Consider the following 25,917-nt stretch of genomic DNA (forward strand, 5'->3'; position numbering starts at 1 on the left):
AACTCACTTCTCTAGTAGAAAGAAAAGCCACTCCTATTTTTCTCAAACTGTCTTTAATGGCTAAATTTGAAGTCTTTGCTTCTTTTGCTGCATTGGCAATAGCCTGTGAACATTCTGTTTCATCCTTTGTGAAGTATGAGCAAACATAAGTTATACATTTGTAATGGTTAAAAACAGGTTGTAAGTCAACATTAGCCCTAAAACCTTTTATTCCAGCAACAAAATAATTATTGATAAAACAGCTATCAAGCGGTCGTTTAAGATGCAGATCAAAATCAGAATCACCAGATATAGACAAGGCCCAGTAATATTGTTCTTCTGTAACACCTAATGAACTCAACAGTTTTTCTTCCGTTGTCTTAGGATTATACTGTGGTTTATTTGGGTTCAAGATTTTATTTATTTCTTCTTTTACTAAGCAAAGAATTTCATTTCTTCTTGTTAAAATGTCTCTTTTCAACTCTTCATCTAACTTTTCAGAAAGTGGTTCTGCTACTACTGTTCTCTTTGTGAAAAATTGTCCAAAATTAAATCTGCATGGAACATTAGTATATTTTCTACAACTCTTTGAGTGATTGTGCTTCTGATAAGTCTGAACTAAGGTAAATAATTGAGAATCTTTTTGTTTATCTGGCAAGTATGCTTGAACATGATTGTCTATATATTTTATGTAATCTTCTTTTGTTTCATTTGTTAACTTTGGGCAATCACTTGTCCATATTAGTGCATGTAAATGAGGTGATCCTCTCATTTGAAATTCAATACGTAAAGCATAATAAACTATTTTACCAATAGGATTTGCTTTGCTCAATAACACTTCAGTAAAAAATGTCTCTACTCTATACTGAAAATGCTTAGCAACAACAACAGGATTAGAATTAAGCATAGAGCACCTCTCATTGTAAGACAATCCTTCAATTTCTTCATCAGTTAAATTAAGTCCTTGTATTTTCCCAATAATTTGAAACAACTCAGGCCATCGAAGGTCAGCACAAGACAATGTCATGAACCATGTTGGAATTCCAAGTTGTTTTACCATCGCTATAACTTCAAACATAAATTTTTGCCAGTATGGTGGTGTACCTGGAATTTGCCTTAAAAACAAGTAAGCCTGGTCTTGAAAGATAAGATTTTGAAAATTTTGCACATTAGATCTTAAATGAGATGCAGTCAGAGACTGTCCATGAACTTTTGTCAGAGCAATAGCAATACTATCTGAAACTTTTTTTTGTTCTATGATGAACTGCGCAAAAAACAAATATTCAGGATTCATTGCAAACTTACCACTATAATGTAAAAGACGGGCATTGAAGTATTTTGTAGGTGACAGATTGACCGCTCTCTCTACAGTATAGCCAAATCTGCCCTTTGGAAATAATACTGGAAATGCTAATTCTTCACAATTTTTATCAGTCATGAATGAAACTGGATGTTTATTTTCACCTGGTGCAATATTAAAAATTTCATTTCCATGAGACTTTAATCTGGTATTTTTGTCCACATTTACAGGATAATCTGGTAGCACTGACTGTAAACACGTTTCAGAAGTTGCTGCTCTAAATTCATTCAAAGGATCATTTCTTTCCTCCTCACTTTGATCATTTGTTGCTTTCTGTTCACAAGATACCTGAATAATTGGAGACTCTTCACCATCGGCACTGTCTGAATTAGCTCGTAACTGCATTTCTCTCAGATTTATGTCAATGTTTTCAATATTAACTGTTATACAACTATATAAAGGATTGTTTATTCTGAGCCAATTTAGCGCATTGAGTATAACTGCAGGTCGTACAGCTTGAAAATAAACATGGCCTCTAAAATCAAGCTTTCTTTTAAGTTTTAACATAATTATTCCTGAGCTTTCAGGAGGTCTAGGCAAGACATTACAGGTATGATCACATTCTACAGGCACATTACAGATGGCTCCTTTAATTTTCCTTTGTTGACCTTTGGGCATAATTACTATTTTTTCAAAGACAATGCGTTGAGATATAAGAATCTGCTCAAGTTTTTCTAGACATTCTAGTTCTGGGGGGGTTTCATCAACCATTAATTTGTTATAAACAGCTTGACAGGGAACTTGTTCTTTTAACAATTTAGAGTGACATGTTTTACAGATATATTCTTTCTTATCAAAAGACATTTTTCCTGTGAAAAGATGCTGTTTGACATATTTAATTTTCTTTAATTCTATTACTGTTTTCCTATAAAGAGTTCTATTACACACAGAACATATGTAATAAGGCCCTTCTCTTACTGCTTTTTGGAAAGATGCAATACAGAAGTCCAAGTCATTGTCTGAGATAGCTTTTCTTTCCTCTGTATTCCTAGCCACTCTCCTGATCTTTTCAAGCCATTTTTCTTTTTCTTCGCTTTTCATGTTGTGATAAGTTTCTCTTGTTTTAGCTAAGAGTTGTTCTTTCTCATGAGCATCCATAGATTTATATTTCTCTGCACGGTGAGTGAGCATATTTTGTTTTTCATTGGGATCCATAGATTTATATTTTTCAGTGCGTGCAATCAGAACTTTTTGCTTTTCATTATTGTAACACTCACGGCGCTTATCTAAGCAGATTTTTTTCCTTGCAGGTTCAAATTGAGAATAAGACTTTCTCCTTTTAATTGCAATTTCTTTTTTGCACTTAGCAGATTTGTGGCATTTCATAATCTTTTGTTTTTCACCTTTATTTAACTCACAAGTGCACAATACACTCTGAAAGAAATACTGTATTTCATTAGACTTTGCAGTATTTGTCACACTTTGACAGACCCTTTCTACTAAGTAATTTTTATCACTTATTCTGTGTACACCAAGTCCTTGAATTTTATTCAAAGAAATTAAGTAAAATGTTACATTTTTGCTGGTTTTGTGAAAAACGCAACTTAAACATAGGCTGGGAAACTGAAGTAAAAATCCTGAACTCTTAGTTCCATTTTGCAACATCAACCTCTCAAGGGCTAATTTACTAAAAAATGAATTACACACAAGAATTCCTTTATTACTCGTAACAACCTTTACATTAATATTGGCACCGTATATATTAACATTCTGTGGTAGTTCACTGGAACTTGTCTGATTTTTAATAGTCTCAGTAAAGAAAGCACTTCCATATTCAACAAGAGCATCTAATGTATCAGACTTCCAATAACTACAAGGTTTAATAACAGAAAAACAAATTGCATACAGAGCTATGGCAGAACTCTTCGTTATAGTTTCATTATTTGTAGTTTTAATAATAGGTACATCTTTCGGTAAAGTGCCAACAAAAACGTTATTACAACTTTGCTGCACAGTTTTGCACGCCACTGCATTTTTTTGTATACCATTATTATCCCTTATTAAAGACTTTTCATATATAGCAAAAAACCAACCGTTAGAATGGCTACTCAAGAGGTGCTGAAAAGAAGTGTAAATTCTAACTGAAACACACATATCATCTACATATATCCAACGAGCATCATCTTTTATAGCAACTGTAAAATGAGAACTTAGACATCGAACCATGCCTTTAAGTACATAATTTTGACCAAGTACATCCATAGTCAAAGGAAAAAATATTTGATTAATATAATTGGATGACAGTTCCATAGTTAAAAATCGTGGAAGTATGACAAAATGTTGTAGCATTGAAAGATCCCCAGAATGCTCTTGACACAAATCACAGTAGAGTGCACTGCTATTTGGTAATATAGCCTCAGAAACATAATTCTCTAAGCCATTGTGAAGCAAGTTCGGAGAATTTATGTAAAGTACAAATATAGCTGTGTTTTTTATAATTGCATTGTTACACGATGAACAAACTGACTGATTACTTTGTTGTATAAGAAAAAGGGATTTTAATTCCTCCGTCATCATACCAACTGTATCCAACCTAAATATGTCACTAAATACAGCATCTGCAGACATTGCGGTAAATGAGTTGCAATGTTGTCTTAAGTAAACCCAAACAGGTTCTCGAACTACTGCCATTTCTGTTTGTACATCATGGTTTTCTAACTGTAGACATGCGTCAAATAAAGTTTGAAAAAACTCATTACGTTCGATATCTCTCAGAGAATCTTTAAAAATAGCAACGCTAAGTTCAAGAAAACAATCTACTGCACATGAAAACTTGCCTGAATGAGTAAGGCAATAATTTATGAAATGTCTTCTAGCATTTGTTCCCTGTTGTGACAGTTCACTGATGGAAGAGGTCTTGGAATTTGTTGCTTTACTGATGAATATATTCCCATTTAAAATATGTGCTTCTTTGTTTGAAATAACGCAAGGATCGAAGAGTCCACGTAAAGCAATGACACGAGGATAAGGATTGGTCTCTATATCGCCAGATTCCTTTATACTGACATGTGTCATTTCATGATTAACATTTTTATAAGTCCTTTCTTTTTTCGATGCAAGATATTTGCTTGTGCAGTTTTCCATAGCTTTCCTGCTGTTACAAAGTACTGTTTTTCGTAATGAAGCTACTTTGATAATTTGATAAAGAAAAGACGATTTTGGGACAGTTTTTAAAACATACTTTCTAAGAAATATTCTGTTTCTCCTTTTTAAACCCTTCTTTAGAGCTCTTAATGGGATTCTACTGGGTTCTCGATAATGATGTCGTCTTCTTTTAGTATCCCTTTTAATATTATTAATAAACAATGCAAATAGTGACCTACAAGTACCGTATTTCACTTTTTTATTCATGTCAAGCATTGTTAAATACTCTTACTATTTTTGTCCCACTCTTCTTCACAGTCCTTTATTGTGTAATTCACTGTCTCTTTTGTTTCAATATTGCACTCTATGTTTTATGTCACACTCTTTCAGGTTTTGCAAGGTTTGCAAGGTTTGTATAGCTTTGAATATCTGTTAATTTCTGTTAATTTCTTGTTCAATGTGTTACAGTTGTAACAACCAAGTGGCTGCTACTTATTGTTGTAACAACCAGGTGGCTGCTACGATGGGTGTAGCAACCGAGTAGTTGCTACGATGGGTGTTCTGTTGTAACAACCAAGTGGCTGCTACGATGGGTGTTGTAACAACCGAGCGGCTGCTACGATGGGTTGTTGGGTTTTCTGTTTTGACAATCAGCTGACTGCTGCGCTGGGGGTTCTGTTATGACAACCAGTTGACTCCTACGCTTTGTGGTCGCTACGTTTTCTGCCACTGGATGCTCTTGTAACAAACAGTCCACCACTATGTAGGTGCTACGTTTTGTAGGCCTTCTTTGCTAACAATCAGTTGGTTTCACTCTGAGGAAGAAATTCAACCTTAACGACTTACACCTGCAAAACAAAACCAAAAAAAGACAATCTGTTAAAATTGAAAGAAAAAATAACTACTGAAAACTAATCAGAATTATATTACTAAAATAAAACAAAATACAGTATATGAGCAAGTCATTGGCTGAGGTCACACTAGAGGCTTTACCATGGTAAAAATTGCTTTACCAAGGTAAATTGCGCAACCACCTAGTTACCGTAGTAAACCTGTCAAAGTCATAAAAAATAGATTTGACGCTTTCCATATACACTTTTTCGCATGATCAGTAAACTTATACGTGACGAGTACACTAAATGTTGAGATGTCGCGTGAGTTCATATCGGCGGTAAGTTACTGAACTGTGACTTAGCGCGTAATAAAATTATGGATCAACAAGAGAGAGTTGCATTTTCAATTGTTCCCATTTTGCTTTTAATTCTGCTGCTTAGACAAGCACGTAGAATTCACTTCCTTCTTACATACAACCATTTAGATCTTGGGACCAAAGAAAGTGCAGCGGTTTCGTTAATTAACCGTCGACGGCAAAGACAAAGAAGAGCGCGCAGGCAAGCCTGGGTTTACCCTCGACCACAGGGATGGTTTGAGGAAATGTATAATAACCGGCTCCTTCGAGCCCTTTGGAAAGACCATTTCAGGGTAACAGGGGAAACATTCGACTTCATTTGCCAGCTCGTTGAAAGGAACTCAAACACGCGCGAATGAGCGGGAAAATAAATTTCATGTTTATAAAATATGAATCCACAAATGTATTGTAATTACTGCGTTTGTCCAAAAAGATGACAAACTGTCAACAAAATAAGCATGGTTTAGATAGACAAGAGATGTACCCACCTATTTTTTGGGGTAACTAGATTCTTATCTGGGATCAAGTCAACTTTGTTCTTGCCGCTGTTGTCAGGGCAACTTACCAGAGTTAGGTTTACCATGGTAAACTGAAAATTGGGGGTCACACTTGCGGTGCCGTTAACCATGGTAAACTTGAGTTTACCATGGTTAACTTTCTCCAGTGTGACCTCAACCATTGTCTTACTGACCTTTCATTATCTTACGTGACATCATACTGGAAGTTGCTTATGATAAGGTAATTACCGATACGCCAGAGACCTGACCTCCGGCTACTTCGCCGACTTGTCCAAACGTACAATTTAAGCATTGCGAAAAACATTTCTACCAGTGCCATTGAGATTATTTAACAGTTTCACTTAAAAACTCTACTAAGCCTCTGGAGAGTGGGTTATTTAATTTCAGGCCTCATCAAAGGGGGATTACTAGAGAAAGGCGCCAGTAATCAATAAGAGGGACCAATTTATCGCCTAACGGCCTCCACCCTGTGAGGTCGAGAGATTATAGAGCGTTTTTCTTTCTTTTTCCTGCAGGGATTTGACGTCCTGCAAACACTGTTTTAACTTATTTGGTTTAAAGGCGCCAGTATGTAAAGAGGAAACACGCAAGTACGCGCAAAAAAATCGACTCCAATGAGGAAACATGAGCCTTGAAGGTTGTCAGTTTAAAAAAGAGGTATCAGTTGTATTTATTATCAATGGGACAATGATTATTTCAAAAAAGAGTAAAACTTCGCTGTTATTATCCTTTGTTCGATATGCCGAGAAGAAACTCTACCGAAGATTTCTCAATTACATGTACTTCACATAAGGCGTAAATACACGAGGTAACTTTCCGTACCACGCGATGTAATTAAAAATACAGAACATGACGTAATAGTTTTGCCCATCAGCCTCTCTTGTTTTTCCTTAAAAAGCATATAGGGATTTCTAGTGATGTTACGGTAGATGAGTTCCCCGTTACGACATAATAGAAAACGTTGCATCACGCAGGCAGTCACATTTTCATGTGTAGGGCATTGTTATAATTAGAGCGGCTGCACATGAGGGTAAAGTCATGAAATTCAAATACAGAGGTTGAGTATTAGTTAACAGACGCTGCAATAGAGCAGATTTAACTAAACGGGTTCTTGTTTCATATATTACATTAGCCTGTGACAAGACAGGAAGAAGTAGCTCATCCTCTCTTGCCTGTGAACAGGGTTCCAAATCGCGTACAGCGTGAAAAGAAAAATGATGAACGTTGTTGGAACTTCCTTTCACCCGAAACAACAATTGAGTCTTTGGTATGCTACCAAATGCAGTCTTAACACAAAAGTATAAGAATGACAGCTTCTTCAATCGTCGCCTTTAAAGATAAATTACAAACCATCAAATCAGAAGTAAATAAAAAAATTGATGCTTTTTCAATTAATGCCAGTTGAGATTATTACAAACCACAACCTTGCAGTGAAACACATGAGTGAACGTAAACTATGAATATATAAACCGAGATCTGCAGCACACTTTTCGCCTATTTATCATTTCGTACAGAATACCGCTATTACAAGCTATATCAACCAAACAGAGTCTGCGTAAAAGCAGTTACCTCAAGCAGTAATTAATATCGATATCCTCCTTGTAAAAGATCTCTAAATACGACTAATGAAAACGTTTCGAACTCAACGCCAATCGCTAACTGCAATTGTTACCATCTAACAAAACGCTTAACTTGCTATTCGCCGGATTTATCAACGTAGATTGCATTATTTCAACGTAACTTTGTACCCAGATTGATTGCACCATTTCAGCGTAACCTTGTACCCAGATTGATAGCACATGTACAATCACAAAGTAACATTGTACCCAGATTGTTTGCACCATTACAACGTAACCTTGCACCGAGTTTGTTTTCATAGCATGGCAATAACATAATTGATTTTTCGCTCCAAACACCGTACATCATCCCTTCAGAGTGCACATAAGCTTGCAAAGATTAAATCGCATTTCATATTGACTAAGCTTGCTAGGGATCGTTTATTGAGTAAAATTATGACTTTTTAAAGGTTAATTTTCAACCAATTTCAAAAGTTGCTAATGATATCGTAATTGTAAGATCACAGCAATTTCATAGATACCGGACGGAAATTCTCGTGAAGCAATCTGAGCTGAAAGAAAAAAGCATGGCACTCAGGCTAAAGATAACGTATATCATCCAAATTCATTAAATCCTATCGGCGTTGTCCATGTGTGCATGCAATAGTTTGAGTCATAAAGATAGCGTTATGTTGTTTCACCCACCGACGTTTTCGTCAAATAAACCGGTCTGTTTGACGAAATTTTCATCTTTTGTTATTGTATGAAATCACAGCTAACGCAACTAGAGGCGAACGTCATATACTTACTGTTGGTAGCTTTCTTGAGGAACAAATGACCGCAGAAAACAAAGGAATTAGTTAGTCTGAAGTATCTGTTTGTGAGACGTCAGGTGACAATCGAAAATGAAAGTAATTTGTTCCCCTAAGAATGTTTATTCTCTGACGTATGCGTCTATTTTCACAAAAATAATAGACTACAAGCAGTCCTCTTCTGAATAGTCGAGACGTCGCGCGAAATAGCCGAGCGCGAAACAATAATCATGAGGTCAAAAATGCGCAATGACCCGCACATTATTCCTACCGCTACTTGTTGTGAAAATGTTACTCGAGCCTCAAGGCTGTTTAAATCAGAAGTTTGAAGAACAGAACTTAATACAGTCGGGACACGAGCAATATTTGATGCGTTTATGGATAAACTGACAAGGCCCATCGTATTAAAGCTTGAAAAACGCGTTGCATGATGACCAGGGGAGTGATGACGTTAGCTTGTTTATTTTTTTTTTAGAAAATGGCAATGTTGATAATCACGCGAACGACGATGAGTGACATGACAGATTGTTGACTTGCAAAGCAATATTTGTAATACCTCAGGAAACATTCCAACACACCGTAGTATTGCAAAGATGGCCATTCTGCTGCTGTAGCGTCCCATTTTTGTTGTATATACATAGATGTATTTAATAAGGAACTTACTGTATTTGCCAATGAATAAGCAATTAAAGGAGGGAAAAGTGCTGTAAGGTGAAAAACAAAGAGATAATCAAATGCTCCGGTGAACAGGGTCTAAGTCGTATATAGCGCGAAAATAAAAATGATAAACGTTTTTGAAGCTTCCTTTCATCCGAAAGAACAATTGAGTCTTTGGTATGCTACCAAATGCAGTCTTAACACAAAAGTATAAGAATAACAGCTTCCTTAATCGTCGCCTTTTAAGATAAATTACAAACCACAACCTCAGTTGTTGCGAATCACAGACGTAAACGTTAAACCTAAATTAACCTGTAGGAATATGATTTTTCGCACATTTGTGATTTCGTAGACTGAGACATCGTTATTAATTTATTACAAGCTAGTATTTATCCACAAGCTTGTAATTATTTAATACATCAACGAAACAGCTTCAGCAATTGACGTTCTTCTTGAAAAGTTTCTTTCTCAATACGACTACTGAATACTTTTCGAACCCAACGCCAGTTACAAATTGATTATACGAAGAGTTTAAATAATGGAAATTGCTTCACTAGCAAATTTAAACCGCAGAGAATAAAATGGTCCAAAACGATGAAGGGTGTTGAAACTTTGTCAGCAAAAAATCAGTGGTGAAGTCTTAAACGCAGTCTTAACTCAGAAGTGTCTAAAAAAAATCGACGCTCTTTCAATTAATGTCAGTTGAGATAAATTACAAACCCCAACCTTGCCGTGAATCACACGAGTGAACGTTAAGTCTGAATAAACCGAGATCTGCTGTACACTTTTCGCCTATTTGTCATTTCGTACAGAATACCGCTATTACAAGCTATATCAACCAAACAGAGTCTACGTTAAAGCAGTTACCTCAAGCAGTAATTGATGTCCTCCTCGAAAAGGATCGCTAAATACGACTAATGAACACGTTTCCAACTCAACGCCAATCGCTAACTGCAATTGTTACCATCTAACTAACGCTTAACTTGCTATTCGCCGTATTTATCAACGTAGATTGCGCAAGTTCAACGTAACCTTGTACCCAGATTGATTGCACCATCACAAAGTAACATTGTACCCAGATTGTTTGCACCATCATAACGTAACCTTACACCGAGATTGTTTTCATACCATGGCAATAACATAATTGATTTTTCGCTCCAAACACCGTACATCATCCCTCCAGAGTGCACATAAGCTTGCAAAGATTAGATGGCATTTCATATTGACTAAGCTTGTTAAGGGATCGTTTCTTGAGTAAAATTATGACTTTTTCAATCAATTTCAAAAGTTGCTAATGATATCGTAATTGTAAGATCACAGCAATTTCAGAGATACCGGAAATTCTCGTGAAGCAATCTGAGCTGAAAGAAAAAAGCATCGCTTAGGCTAAAAATAACGAATATCATCCATTCCCAATTCATGAAATCCTATCAGCGTTTTCCATGTGTGCATGCAATAGTATGAGTCACAAAAATAGCATTATGTTGTTTCACCCGCCGACGTTTTCTTTAGATACCCCGCCTACCGGTCTGTTTGACGAAATTTTCATATTTTGTTATTGTATGAAATGACAGCTAACGAAACTAGAGGCGAACGTCATATACTTACTGTTGGTAGCTTTCTTGAGGAATAAATGACCGCAGAAAACAAAGGAATTAGTTAGTCTGAAGGTTATCTGTTTGTGAGACGTCAGGCGACAATCGAAAATGAAAGTAATTTGTTCCCCTAAGGATGTTTATTCTCTGACGTATGCGTCTATTTTCACAAAAATAATCGTAAGGTCAAAAATGCGCAATGACACGCATATTTTTCCTACCACTACTTCCAAGTTGTTGTGAAAATGTTACTCAAGCGTCAAGGATGTTTAAATCAGACGTTTGAAGAAGAGAACTTAATACAGTCGGGACACGAGCAATATTTTATGCGTTTATTTTTTTTTTTAGAAAATGGAAATGTTGATAATCACGCGAGCGACGATGAGTGACATGACAGATTGTTGACTTGCAAAACAATGTACCTCACGAAACATTCCAACACACCGTAGTATTGCAAAAATGGCCAGTCTGCTGCTGTAGCGTCCCATTTTTGTTGTACATAGACGTATTCAATAAGAAACTTACTGTATTTGCCAATGAATAGGTCATTAAAGGGGGGGGAAGATTCTGTAAGGTGAAAAACAAAGAGATGATCAAATTCCCCGGGGTAATTGGGTAAAAGTCTAATGCTCGACCACCGGAATGGACAGTGTGGCAAAATACCCCATTATTTCCTGGGGGAGGAGGTGTCAGTCTCCCATCGTGGTTCTAAAACTGTCAAACAAAGCACGATTCCTTCGCCAGGAACTATCCAATTTCCACCGTTTTAAATGTCGAGTGCTTCGCAGAAGTTATTCTTTCGATTTACCGCTTCAAAATGATTGCTTCGCAGATTGATAAAACTATCCTGAGTCACCTGAGTTTGAGTCACGATGATCGCGTTTATGTTGTTCCCCCTGTGGTACGCTACCGGAAATTTCGGAGATTCCATTACGATAACGTAAGCGTATCAATGACCTCTTCTCAAGTCCCATCGTGTTCTAGAACTGTCAAACAAAGCACGATTCCTTCGCAAGGAATTTTCCAATTTCTACCGTTTTAAAGGTCGAGTGCTTCTTAGAAGTTATTCTTTCAATTTACCATTTCAAAATTGTTTATTTTCCGTTTGAAAACGGCACACTTGAGTCCACAACATGTTAACAATATGGCGCAACCAATTTAATCCAAGATTAATGCATAAATCAAATGATGCTTTGACGTCACACGAGTAGGGTTGAGTGGGTCCCCTCCCTCGCAATATACGCGACAGATATGGATTTTGATTGGCCTGCTTCTGTTGAAGACAATCAGAACAATACACCCCGAGTAGGAGAGGGGTGAGTTTAATGAATAAATTAATGTACCGATTTGAAGCTACGACGAAGAAAAAGAAATCGTCCCGTTTTTAGACACGGTATGCCCCCTCAGGGCATCCCGCGTAATAATAGGTTAGCTACACAAAGTGCACTCATGCCAACTCTCCCGGATTATCCGGGAGTCTCCCGGATACGGAACGAATCTCCCGGTCTCCCGTACGGGTGACTAAACCTCCCGGATAAAAGCGACTTGGCGTCTTATTTGTATAATAGGCTAGTGTTTCTACTCAAATGTTCCATAAATTTAAGAAATATTGTGTCATGGTTACATTTGCATACCTGTTTTACCCAATCTGCCACAAACTTTGACGGAAACCGAAGAAAATACGCTTTTTGTCATCACTACAATATAAACGACTTTCTGATTGGATAAACGTTCAACCAATTAAAGAGCAGGACAAAAAAAGCTATTAATAGTGTTGTGCGAATTTTGTGCCAACAAGGTGGGTGGGGGGGGGGGAAGTGCATCAATTTTGCTTAGGGGGGAGGGTATGGTAATAAGGGGGGGAGGGTTGCTCCGAAGAAAAAATCTCCAGATTTCAGATCTTCAGAGGTTGGCATCTCTGAAAGTGTGTGACCGTTTGTGATTTTAAAATTTGAAGGAAATGTATGGGTATAACTCAAAGGTTCATATCACTGCAACGAATGTTTGCATTTTGGTTCAAAATAGACGTAATACTAGTTAAATGCGCTGCTGTGTGTAAGGCATACTTTTAATTTTTGTGAGTAGTTTGTGTCGTAAATAATGCACCTATCAGTTTACAAAAGAGGGAGACCAGGCATAGGTGGGCACTTGATCCTAGCTGAGATTTTCTTTTCAAATGCCCCACTGCAGGGAAATGTGGACAGGTCAAAACAGCCACCAACATCATTGTTAAAGTGCCACTATGATCAAATTTTTACCTCTTGAATTTAAAGGTTTATCACATAGAATTCTAGGAAAGATTAAAAATGCCGTTTACCGTTTCTTAATATCTGCATTGGTTCCGGAGATATTCACGTTTGAAAATTGTGTAAAATATGTAAATGAGATGACTGATGACGTCACAAACTCAACCGAATTTTGGTCAAATACTATAAATAGAGCTATCTCAGTCAATTTACAACAGTGACCATTGAAACCTGGCAGGCTAATAGTTCTAAAAGCAATACACCTACGGCTATAAAAATTCGGTTCCCATGGCAACTCACTCTTTTCCAGTCCCCTCCAACCTGATTTCAATATTTTAGTGATTTTCAGCTTGAAAAACATTTAACAAGGCCACGAACTCCACCTAACATATTTATACGTTTGCTGGATCATGCAGATAAAGCACCATTGGCAAATATCAAAATACACTGCCAAAGATGGCCAGCAAGGCCTTAAGTATCAGGGAGGACTGGAACCCTGTTTGTTGCCATGGTAACAAAACTGATAAGCCCATATTATGGAGCGCACCTAGAACAATGTCACTGCAAAGAATCAAGCATTTCTGATACAAATTGGCTGAGATATCTTTTTTCATAATATTTGACCAAAATTCTGTTGAGATTGTGACGTCATCACTTGGCTAATTTGCATATTTTAAAAACTTGAATATCTCTGGAACAAAAAGAGATATTTGAAAATAGTAAACAGCATTCTTCTTCACCTACAGACTACTTGTTTATGATTTAAAATGGCTCAGATTAGAAAGACACGAATTTCCTCATAGTAGCACTTTAAGGATATCGAACAAAGGAACAGTTTTTTGATTAGATCAATAATTATTATCAATTACTTTGTGTGCCTAGTTACGATCGTAGTTACAAAGTTTATCTGTTTTCCTATTGGTTTGTAATCGAATCTTTTAGCGTCACCACGCGCATATAAAAGCTAAGTTAGCGTCCCTTTAAGGAGAGTTTCGCAAGATTTCGCCTTGAATAGCAGCACCTTCGTTCTTTCGTACTAAACCTTTGGCTCAAGCGGGACCGATATGTAAGTGATTTTGTTAGTTTTATTTCAATGTGTTTAAGTTTACTTTTCACCTTGGGCGTTAGCGCACATATGTACTGTGTTGTACAATAGTACAACTAATTATCTTGAAATCAAAGAGTAATTTGAAAGAACAAGTCGCTTAGACAGCTACGCCCACATTTTAGTCTTTGGGCTGTTAATCAGCCGCAAATGTTCATTGTGTAGCCGACCTTTAAATCTCGAGTAGTTTTAATTTAGCCTTTTATGTTTTGTTTATGTTAATTTACATTTAATTGTTGTTATTTTAATCGCGTTATCGACATAGGCACGTAAAGCGTTTCTTTTATGCCTTACGCACGAATTCAAGTTGATTCATACTTTCGTTGTTGCATTATTGTAATTTCAGTTTACGATCGTGATCGTGATCGTCTTCGTCTCTCAATAAACACCGTTAACCGTCATCTTGGTTTTCGTGGTTTTGCGTCAACGACCTGTAAAATAGTCCCAACACCAGCGACACTTTGCAAACACGCCTTAGCGACACCCCTCGAAGTCTCGTCTTTCGTCGCAATTGTTACAGTAAAATATCGTCGCTTCATTCCGCCAAATGGTTTTGTATTCTAGTTAAACTTCGTCTCGATCCTTTGGTACTTTGTTTCTTGGCAAACGAACGATTAGTGTTTTTAGCGAACCGGTCCTCGGACATATTAGGACGCCATCAGAGATAGACTTCGAGGCGACGCCTCAAATACCAAAGCCACCCAGGAGTGTGGCGGGCGTAGAACTTTCACGATTCGAATTCTCCAAAACAACTGGACGAAGAAGGGTAATGACCGAAAAGGGTTTGGCTTATCAGCTGGAAACAAAGCTTTCTAATCGGAACTCTGCCTTCAAAAAATTAAAACAACAGATGGATAAGATTAACGTGCTGCGTGATTTACCCGAGACAACAATAGAACAATTAGAAGAAGAGAGATTTAAATTGGATAACTTGAAAGACAAATTCAATACCGCATTCACGGAGCACAATGATCTAATTCAGTCAGAAAAAGAAAAGGAAGATTCATATCGACGGTTCGATATTCGCGATCGGGAATTTATTGAGTGCAGAGTTAGACTTTGTGAACGTATGCAATCACTTGAAAGAAACCTCAGTCGGGCACAGTCAGTGAGATCTGTCAAGTCTGGTCACAGCGTGAAATCAAAGGCGTCTGGAAAGTCTAAATTTAGTACGTCCTCTACAAAACATCTTTCCTTTGCGCTACTCGACGCCGCATCCAAGGCTGCCAAGTTACAGGCCGAAATGGAATTTCTCGACAAAGAAAGAGAATTGAGGCGGCTGCAACTTGAGAAAGAGATAGCTATCGCAAGCGCCGAAAAAGTAGCGATAAAGCGAATCCTAGATGAAGAAAGATTAGCGGGCGATAAAGAGGAGTCAAGTGTCAAAGACTTTAATCCCGCGGTTAAACAGGAATTAAAACCAGACGTAAGTAACGAGAACATTAAACAAGAAAGAAGCTTTAAGGCTAACCCGTACGCTCCTCCGTTCGTTCCTGGAAGTTATCTAACGCCAACCTTTGAGCCTCTGAAAGGAGATCCTGTGTTCACGCCCCAATTTCAAGAGAATGGCGTTAATACCACTCTTCAAGAAATCGTGAGCCTACAAGCGAAGCAGGCCGAATTGAGCTCATTAATTATCAATCAGCAGAAGATTAGCAGCCTCCCGGATAAGCCGCCGGTCTTCTCTCTTAATATCCAGCCTTCGTGACCGCCTTCGATTCCATCATTTGCAGTAATGTACCATCGAACAAGGACAGGCTGTATTTCCTTGACAAGTACACCAGAGGCAAGGCTAACAATGTAGTGAAAGGTTTCTTGGCTATGAGCTCTGACAGTGCCTACGATAAAGCTCGCAAGATGTTAGACCAGCGTTTCGGGAATCCCTTCCACGTAGCGGAGGCGTACAAGTCTAGTCTAAGAAACTGGCCAAAGATAAATGATGGTGATAGCAGTGGCCTCCAGGACTTCTCTGATTTTCTCACACGATGCGAAGAAGCAATGAAAACGATGCAGTCAATGGGGGACCTCGACTCAACAGAAACTCTCCGCCTTGTCAGCAGCAAACTTCCTTCTTACTCTGCTGTGAAATGGTGCCGGCATGCTCATGAAAGGCAAAGCAAGTTTAAGAAAATAATCACATTTAGTGCCTTTATGAACTTTGTCAGAGAAGAAGCAGAACTTGCAAATGACCCCATCTTCTCACCTGATGCCCTGAAAGCGGAACGCAAAAAGACTGGTACCCAGCCGAAGTGGGGATGGAAGAACAAGTCAAAGAAGAAGGACGATAGTGATTTGAGCGCCAATTCTCTCGCGACATCAGGCACTCCACACCCCAGCGATCTTGCTTCATCGACAAGACCATTTGCAGATCAAACAGATCAGGCCTGCCCCCTTTGTAAGGGTCAGCACGCCCTCGTCAAGTGCAGCAAATTTCTCAAGAGTTCAGTAGATGAACGCAGTGAATTTATTCGCAGTAAAGCTCTTTGTTTTGGCTGTTTCAAGTCAGGTCACATGTCTTCGGGATGTCGTAATAGATCCATTTGTAAAAATTGCGGAAGACGTCACCACACCTTATTGCATGGCATAAAACCAAGATCCACTGAGAGTCGTCTACAGCCTGACCGCAAGTCACAAGAAACTCAGCGCCCACCTAACAAGAATGAACCACTCAGCGAGAAACCTCCAGTTGCAAGATCCGCGAGCTCAAACCTGATCAGTGTAACGCACAGCTCAGCTACAGAGTCTGCCAGCGTAATCACTAATTGTCGGATCATCCAAGTTTTTCTGTTCCACAAGGATAACCCAGCCAAATCAATCAAGGTCTACGCCCTCCTAGACGATGCAAGTGACACAATCTTCATGACCACCCAAGTACAGCGTGAACTCGGTATCAAGGGTGTTGAAACTAGTTTAGATTTAAGCACAATGCTTGGTCGTCAGAGGATAGCAGTTGAAAGAATTGATGGCTTGATTGTTCAGCGACTTGACAAACGCACCGAAGTTGACCTACCCAAGACGTATTCAAGGCAGACCATTCCTTCCCGTCGAGACCAAATTCCAAGACCAGAAAACGTAAACAACTGGCCGCACCTTAAAGGGATCCAAGGCAAAATTCCTCCGTACGATGAAGACGTAGATATTGGCCTGCTAATTGGTTGCAACTGCCCCAAAGCGATCACACCAACAGAAGTCATTCGCGGTAAAGGAGAAGAACCTTACGCTGTTCGAACCTTGCTAGGTTGGAGTATCGTGGGACCAGTTGCCATATCAAACACCCCTCGAGACGGCCACGCCCTAGATTCCACCTGTCATCTTACCTTAACAAGAGAGGTTATTTCTGGAGCAAGTGACAGCGCTAACCAGTTGAGTTTCATTCTCCACGGAAAAACGAAGGAGGTCATAAACCCATCAGCAATTAATCAGATGTTCGAGCTCGATTTCTTGGAACACAAAAACAAATCGAAGCATGGCCTATCCAAGGAAGACAGAAAGTTTATTCAGATAGCAGAAAAGGGAATTCAACATCGCGATGATGGCCATTATGAGCTCCCACTACCCTTGAAGAACGAAACCATTGAGCTTCCAAACAACAAGACGGTAGCGCTTCACAGACTTAACCAGCTAAAAAGAAGGTTCGTGGGTAGAAACGGCCAGAAATACTACACGGACTACTCGGAATTTATGAAAAATTTGATAAAGAATGGATACGCTGAGAGGGTACCAGAGATGTCTGAATCGGAACATACATCCCATGGTCAAGTTCAAGAGAAAGCGAACGTTTGGTACATTCCACACCACGGAGTCTATCATCCTAAGAAACCCAATAAGATTCGTGTAGTTTTCGACTGTGCTGCCGAGTACGAAAGTGAATCACTAAACAAGCACCTACTTCAAGGCCCCGACTTGACAAACAATTTGACTGGAGTGCTTTGCAGATTTCGACAAGAGCAAATCGCTTTTATGTGTGACATAGAAGCCATGTTTCACCAAGTAAAAGTAAGCGAAGAATACAGAGACTTGTTGCGCTTTCTCTGGTGGGAAGATGGCGACCTCACCAAAGAACCGAAAGAGTACAGAATGACCGTACACTTGTTTGGAGCCACCTCGTCCCCAGGCTGCGCAAATTTCGCTTTGAAGTCTACGGCCAATGATTTTGAAGAAGAATTTAGAGCTAACGCCGCAGATTTCGTTCGTAGGGACTTCTACGTTGACGACGGTTTGAAGTCCGTTCCCTTGGTAGACGACGCAGTAAAGCTTATTGTAAGCGCAAAGCAGATGTGCAGCAAAGGAGGTTTCCGGCTTCACAAGTTTGTGTCTAACAGTAAAGAAGTCATCAGAAGAATCCCAGAGCAAGACAGAGCAGATGGTGTGAAGGAGTTAGATTTAGTCCTTGACTCACTTCCCTTAGAGCGCGCACTCGGCGTCCATTGGTGTGTTGAGTCTGACTGCTTCCAGTTCGCTATCGTACTACAAGACAAGCCATGCACTAGACGGGGTATACTCTCCACTGTGAGCTCGATTTTCGATCCGCTCGGATTCGTTGCTCCGCTCTTGTTGGATGGAAAGTCAATTCTTCAAGATTTGTGTCGCCATGACGTAGGCTGGGACGATCCGATACCGGAAGACATCAAAGCCAAGTGGGAAAAGTGGAGATCAGATTTGTTAGAAGTTCAACGCATTTCAATTCCCAGATGCTATAAGCCCGATGGCTTTGGTCGTGTTGTGAGCGCACAACTTCATCACTTCTCGGACGCGAGCGTCAAAGGTTATGGTCAGTGTAGTTACCTGCGCCTTGTAGACGAAAACCAGAGAATTCATTGTTCCTTTGTTATGGGAAAGTCCAGAGTGGCACCGTTGAAGCCTGTAACTATACCACGCCTGGAGCTTACCGCTGCCGTGTGCTCAGTGAGAATCAGCCAGCAGTTGCGACGGGAGCTAGAGTACACCATTGATAAAGAATACTTCTGGACAGACAGTAGAGTGGTACTTGGATATATAGCCAACGAGAGTAGGCGTTTTCACGTGTTCGTCGCCAACAGAGTTCAAGAAATTCAAGAAAACACTTCAATTGAACAGTGGAAGTACGTCGAATCAAAACAAAACCCAGCAGATGAAGCGTCTCGAGGCCTGAGAACACAAGAGCTGCTAAATTCCCGCTGGATTACTGGACCAGCGTTTCTTTGGGGGAATGAAAACAAGTGGCTACCCAGAGAAGACCACAAACTCCAAGAAAACGACCCAGAAGTTAAGAAGTCTGTCGCCATGGCAACCACGACAACCACGCCAATAGTGCAAGCACGTTCAGAGACGTTGAGCCTCGCTGAAAGAATAGGATATTTCTCTGACTGGCATCGAGCCAAGCGAGCAGTTGCCCTATGTCAACGCTACGTCAGAGTTCTGAGAGATCGAGCGCTCAACAAGACGTGCATTCATGAAGAAGTGCAAGTGCTGGACGTCAGTGATTTGAAGAATGCCGAGAGCGCAATTGTTCGTGATGCACAGATTAATCCTTTAAAGAGGAAATAGAAGTTTTACAGAAGATGAAGCAGGAAAACACCGACCCTGACAGTAGAGTTTTCGCCCAACAGAGAAAGACCAGCATGAAAACAAGCAGCTCGCTCTACAAGCTTGACCCGTTCTTGGATGAAAACGGAATTTTGCGAGTCGGTGGACGTCTCAGACGTGCAAGCTTGACAGAAGAAGTGAAGTTTCCCATCATCCTGCCTCGAAACAACCACGTCACCAAGCTGATTGTCAAGCATTTTCATGAACGTACACAACATCAAGGCAAAGGGATGACCTTAAATGAAGTACGATCAAATGGCTTCTGGGTGGTCAGCGGTTCATCGGTAGTCGCCAGCATGATTTCATCCTGCGTCAAGTGCCAGAGACTCCGCGGAGCAGTGCAAGAACAAAGGATGTCAGACTTACCCGAAGATCCCCTCGAGTCCACTCCACCCTTCACGTATTGCGCCGTTGATTTTTTTGGACCCTTCGTCATCAAAGAAAGAAGAAAGGAGCTAAAACGTTATGGCGTGCTCTTCACCTGCATGGCTTCAAGAGCTATTCACACCGAGATTGCCAACTCCCTCGAGACTGACTCATTTATAAATGCCCTGAGAAGATTTATAAGTTGTCGAGGACCTATCCGCCAGTTAAGGAGCGATCAGGGAACGAACTTCGTTGGAGCTCGCACAGAACTCACCCAAGCATTAGCAGAGATGAACCAAGACAAAATCAAGGAAAAGCTGCTCGAAGAACAATGTGACTGGTTTACCTTCAAATTGAACGTCCCAGCAGCGAGCCACATGGGAGGCGTTTGGGAGCGACAAATCAGAACAGTTCGTAACGTCCTCGCATCACTATTACAGGACAATGGACAACAGCTAGACGACGAGTCTCTTAGAACCTTGATGTGCGAAGCAGAAGCTATTGTCAACAGCCGCCCCTTGACAGTGACCCAGCTTACTGATCCAGATTCAGCCAGTCCACTCACTCCCAACCACCTCTTGACAATGAAGTCAAAGGTCGTTCTTGCTCCTCCGGGTGCCTTCCAGCCAGCCGACATGTATTGGAGAAAGCGTTGGAGGCGAGTCCAGCATTTGGTGAACGAGTTCTGGACTCGATGGAGAAAAGAATTTCTCCTCAGTTTACAGCAGCGCCAAGAGTGGTCACGCCCTCGGAGAAACTTGATTGTTGGTGATGTAGTCATAGTGAAAGATGAAAGTCTTCCTCGGAGCGCCTGGCAGCTAGCAAGAGTATCGGTGGTCAACCCTAGTTCTGATGGCCAAGTACGCAAGGTTCAAGTAGCTCTTGCGGATAGCTGCTTGGACAACAAAGGCAAGAGGATCAGAACTGTGCGGTACCTGGAGAGACCAGTGCAGAAGTTGGTATTGCTGTTGCCAGCATCAAAGAAAGATTGAGATCCGGGGTAATTCCCAGCCGAGGAGCCTTCCAAGAAATGAACTGAACTATGAAAAAGAACTTATAGAACATTAATTGATTGATTAATTAATAGAATAGTTAATAGATTGACTAAGAAATTGACGGATGTATTGATTAGTGAAATATGAATATTTCAGGGGAGCCATGTTAAGGATATCGAACAAAGGAACAGTTTTTTGATTAGATCAATTATCAATTACTTTGTGTGCCTAGTTACGATCGTAGTTACAATGTTTATCTGTTTTCCTATTGGTTTGTAATCGAATCTTTTAGCGTCACCACGTGCATATAAAAGCTAAGTTAGCGTCCCTTTAAGGAGAGTTTCGCAAGATTTCGCCTTGAATAGCAGCACCTTCGTTCTTTCGTACTAAACCTTTGGCTCAAGCGGGACCGATATGTAAGTGATTTTGTTAGTTTTATTTCAATGTGTTTAAGTTTACTTTTCACCTTGGGCGTTAGCGCACATATGTACTGTGTTGTACAATAGTACAACTAATTATCTTGAAATCAAAGAGTAATTTGAAAGAATAAGTCGCTTAGACAGCTACGCCCACATTTTAGTCTTTGGGCTGTTAATCAGCCGCAAATGTTCATTGTGTAGCCGACCTTTAAATCTCGAGTAGTTTTAATTTAGCCTTTTATGTTTTGTTTATGTTAATTTACGTTTAATTGTTGTTATTTTAATCGCGTTATCGACATAGGCACGTAAAGCGTTTCTTTTATGCCTTACGCACGAATTCAAGTTGATTCATACTTTCGTTGTTGCATTATTGTAATTTCAGTTTACGATCGTGATCGTGATCGTCTTCGTCTCTCAATAAACACCGTTAACCGTCATCTTGGTTTTCGTGGTTTTGCGTCAACGACCTGTAAAATAGTCCCAACACCAGCGACACTTTGCAAACACGCCTTAGCGACACCCCTCGAAGTCTCGTCTTTCGTCGCAATCGTTACAATCATTGAAAATTTGTTAGAAAGCCCATCTGAATTCTAAAGTCCACATCATGGGCAGATGATTGCTGTCAAATCCCCTGCCTGCCCCCACCCCCTGTAGCTCAACATTATAACTGTCTGGGCACAGTGCAAGGGGTCATGAGTTCCAATGCTTCCAGTTGCTTTTTGTTCCTGTTCAAACCCTTTTCCTGGCGGTTCCCATCTACATAAATTATTTTTTGCACATACAGTCGAACCTGTCTAAGTGACCACTGAATGCAGGTTGCACAGCATACACGTCAAACACAAAATCACTTAGTTAATACTTGGTTAACAAACTCCAGCGATAAAATGGTATGACAAGGGAGAATGGACTAATAAAACATTGACAGCAAGATCCTTATACAGTCAGTATTGCAGCTCATTAGAAATTCAGTTGCCTGGCATGCTATTTGTTACCATATTTGAGTGGTTTCCTTTTACAAAGTGACTCTTTAAAACAGGTCAAGTCAATTTAGAAACAGCTCATTGGGACTTAGTTATGGGTGACCACGACTGTTTCATAGAGGTGACCGTTAAAATTATAGAGGTCAGAATTACAGTAATTACGGGAAGTAATTTTCATGACTTTGACAACTGACCACTTAAGGTGATTCCACTGAAAAAGAAGGAGTATTTAAAATTGTCTAAGACTTGGTCCAGTTCATGACTATGTTATGAGCATTACAAAAATGCAATAAAAAATGGGGGTCACTGTGCTCGTTTTTGTACAACCTGGATGGCTATTATAGTAAATAGATGACCCACGAGGTTTAAATTAGGAACGCTAGTAATCAGAAAAGGGAACTATCATTTCTAGAAAATTAATTTCTTGCATTAAAATATCGAAGCAGTTCAATGAAATTCAATGGAATCACCTTAATAGAGGGTGACTGCTCAATACAGTGGCGCTTAATAGAGGTTCGACTGTATTACAGAATGTTACTCAATATTTAGATTTATTACCAGTTTCTGGTTCAACAAATTCTACATGATTGTTATATGTACATAATTGATCATTGCGGTCATTATTATCCTATTAGGTACTGATTTTAACACTGCTGGGAATTCTGCACTCTCTGTTCCTTATCATACAGGAGATCCATTTGACATGAATTTGTCAACCAGTGGACCATTTGGACATGAACGAGGGATGGAGAATCCATCTGTGGCTGGCTCTCATCAGGAACATGACGCTTTTGAGATTGATCCATCGTTACAGGAACCACTGTTCACTTCACCTTCAGCTTTAGGTCGCAGATGGCACTCACTTCGCAGAAGGTGCTATCGTCAGCAGAAAAACCAAAACTTCAGCTTTAAAGTGGTTTCATACAATGTGTTGGCAGATGGCTTATTACATTCTAACAGTAATTTGTACACTGGGACAGAAAAGTGGCTACAACAATGGGAATACAGGAGAAGAAATCTTCTACAAGAAATGCTTTACTATAATGCTGATGTAAGTACTGTAATCATATCATAGGTACAGCTGGTTTTGTTTTTAGTGATAGGTGTTAGTCAGGATTTAAACTCATTGCCAATAAGCGAGCTTGGGAACTGGTCCCTGAGGTATTGGCTGGGGGCCTGACACAGTCCACTGGGCATACGACGGAGGTATCCCTGACATCCCTGGGAGGAGGAATCACCCCTGCAGCAGCCAGCCAACAGGCACTGTCACACTGAAAGGAATTCAGTTAGAAAGCATGATACTTACTTGACTGAAATATACTTACCTGTATCCTTACACCAAATGGAGGGAGACAGAATCCACAAAGATTCACATTAAAATGATTCGCCAAGATCAGCTCAAGCAAACCAAATGGAAATGTGAGAAGCGCTGATCAGCCCCTACAATCACCCTGTAGGTGAGGGTCCCCCCACAGGTCATGTACATGTACACCAAGGAGAAAAACCGCTGACTGCATTGGCTTGAGGTTAATTTTGCCTAATTTAATAAATTAAGCCACATTTAAACTGACATAGGTTGTTTTTTTTCCTTTTTTATTAAACTGTGCTCAGAATCTCTCTTCACACAGGGCCTGTTTGTGTGGATATCAATACTCCTGAATTGGCACTAATTTGTTAACTAAATCCTTAATTGTTAGGGATTATTAACCAAGGTCTCTTTTTTTAATGTTGGAAGGAGTTTTCACAATGTGACAGGCTGTGCCCGAGCCAAAAGATAGGACAACTTATTTACAAAAAACTCACATCATGGCACCCTTTTTAAACTGTTAGGTACAATACAATACAATACAATATTTATTTTGCCATATACAACATTTACAGGTGGAAAAAAAAATGAAGGAAATTGATGAAAGAAAATAAATGGCGAGAAAACCTGAAAGAAGCCACGAGGCGTATAGCAAGTCAGGCGTCCTCACTTAAAATAACTAATCTTCTATTAGAATTACAATATGGACTTATAATAATTAACTTTGACCGCGCACACGTACACACAGACGCACACCCATATTAAGTAAGTTAGTTAAGAATTACAGCCTTACAGGTATATAGTGCTCATGGCTGATTCCAATGTGTTTTGTCCTTTAAGGTTTTATGTCTTCAGGAAGTGGAGAATTCTCATTATGAAGATTGGTTTGAGCCCAAGCTCAGAGAAAGAGGTAAATGAAATGACAGTTGCAGCTCATTTGTATAGAGTCCTTAAGTTTGACGTCACAAATATTTGAATTTTTGAAATTATGGGATCTGTTCACATGATGGGAAAGAGCATGATGAAAAAATAATTTTTTTCAGCATGATAAAAAATGCGTACTTGCCAAAAATCAGCATCTTATTGCGATTTGGGGTCAAGATATTAGCTCTGTTATGGAACTGAGGCAAAATTAGAGGGATTTGTATGGAGTCATCGTGGCATAACAGAGATAATATCTTGACCCCAAATCGGAAAAAGATGCTGATTTTTGGCAAGTAGGCATTTTTCATCATGCTCTTTCCAATCATATGAAAAAATCCCATAATTTCATAAATTTAGTTTTTATGATGTCATCACTTTAGGACTCTATTACACAGGTAAGTAAAACCCATGTTATGATTTTAAAGTACACTTTACAGTTTAACTAATGGATGCTGTTGTGTGGAGAGCAGTCTTACATCATTTGCCCATTCTATGACTGAATGTGAACAGGCTTCCATTTCTCAATACTCCGGTTCTGAAATGCATGTAGAGAGTGTTTTCACATGACGTCACAGCGGCCATGTTGGTGTCCCAAAACAAAGAAATGGCGGCCATGTTGGTGTCCCAAACTAAACCTCTGGGAATTGAATTCTATTTTTATGCAAATACTTTCTTTTGTTTCAGTAAACCAATATGGCCAGTAGTCACGTGAATGAAAATACTCTATTTCAAGCCCAAAAAACTATTTTATGCACACAAAGTTTTTAATTTACCAGGAATAGATTTGTAATCAAGTACAAAAATGGTTGGATCACTGTTGAAAAATTGTGAGGTTTTTCTTAAAACAACAAACCAACTGCATTCTAAACTTGAGAAGTAATAGATCAAACACGAGGAAGAGTGTTTCCTCCGATTTCCAAATACCGATAAGTAGGTTTGGAAAAACGAGGCGCAGCCGAGTTTTTTTTTAACCAACTTCGAGGTATTTGGAAATAGGAGGAAACACTCTTTCGAGTGTTTGATATAGCTTCTCAAGCTGTTGATAATTCTTGGAGAAATTCGAAGCAAAAGTTCACAAAATTTTATGATAATTAGGATAACATTTCCAAACCTCCTTCACGGTAGTGATTTGCTTTGTTTTGGCTTGATGAATTATTAATGAGTTTGAGAAGTAATACATCACACACGAAAAAGAGTGTTTCATATGATCTCTAAATTCCAACAAGTGGGTTGAAAATGTGGGCACAGATTACCTTTTGTA

The 25,917-nt window shown here is 39.4% G+C and overlaps 2 protein-coding genes across 4 annotated transcripts in view; one reads left to right on the top strand and one right to left on the bottom strand.

Moving 5' to 3' along the window:
* The window catches only part of LOC146453497 (RNA 2',3'-cyclic phosphatase ANGEL2-like), a 38,073-nt gene that overhangs the window by 9,446 nt on the left and 2,710 nt on the right, over positions 1-25,917 (top strand). For 2 of the 3 annotated variants that reach the window (XR_014859486.1, XM_085096548.1), the window contains exons 2-3: positions 23,062-23,477; positions 24,573-24,642. Coding sequence is in view for 2 of the 3 variants with exons in the window: in XM_085096548.1 (XP_084952674.1) it covers positions 23,062-23,477; positions 24,573-24,642 (486 nt within the window). In the remaining variant the exon portion in view is untranslated. The remainder of the gene's footprint in view (positions 1-23,061; positions 23,478-24,572; positions 24,643-25,917) is intronic. The other variant, XM_085096549.1, reaches the window with a different exon arrangement.
* On the bottom strand, positions 4-12,181 carry LOC146453499 (uncharacterized). Its single transcript, XM_085096582.1, has 3 exons — positions 10,764-12,181; positions 49-5,271; positions 4-11 (listed from the first exon to the last, which is right to left on the bottom strand). Exons 2-3 carry the CDS (start codon positions 4,697-4,699, stop codon positions 4-6), a joined length of 4,659 nt encoding a protein of 1,552 aa, XP_084952708.1. The 5' UTR covers positions 4,700-5,271; positions 10,764-12,181.

This window comes from Pavona decussata, unplaced genomic scaffold (assembly GCF_977016875.1).
Source record: "Pavona decussata unplaced genomic scaffold, jaPavDecu1.1 SCAFFOLD_330, whole genome shotgun sequence".
In the NCBI taxonomy this organism is placed as follows: Eukaryota; Metazoa; Cnidaria; class Anthozoa; order Scleractinia; family Agariciidae; genus Pavona; species Pavona decussata.

Bases quoted from the DNA above. Each gene is read 5' to 3' on its own strand.
- LOC146453499 (XM_085096582.1), bottom strand. From the start codon at position 4,699: ATGCTTGACATGAATAAAAAAGTGAAATACGGTACTTGTAGGTCACTA.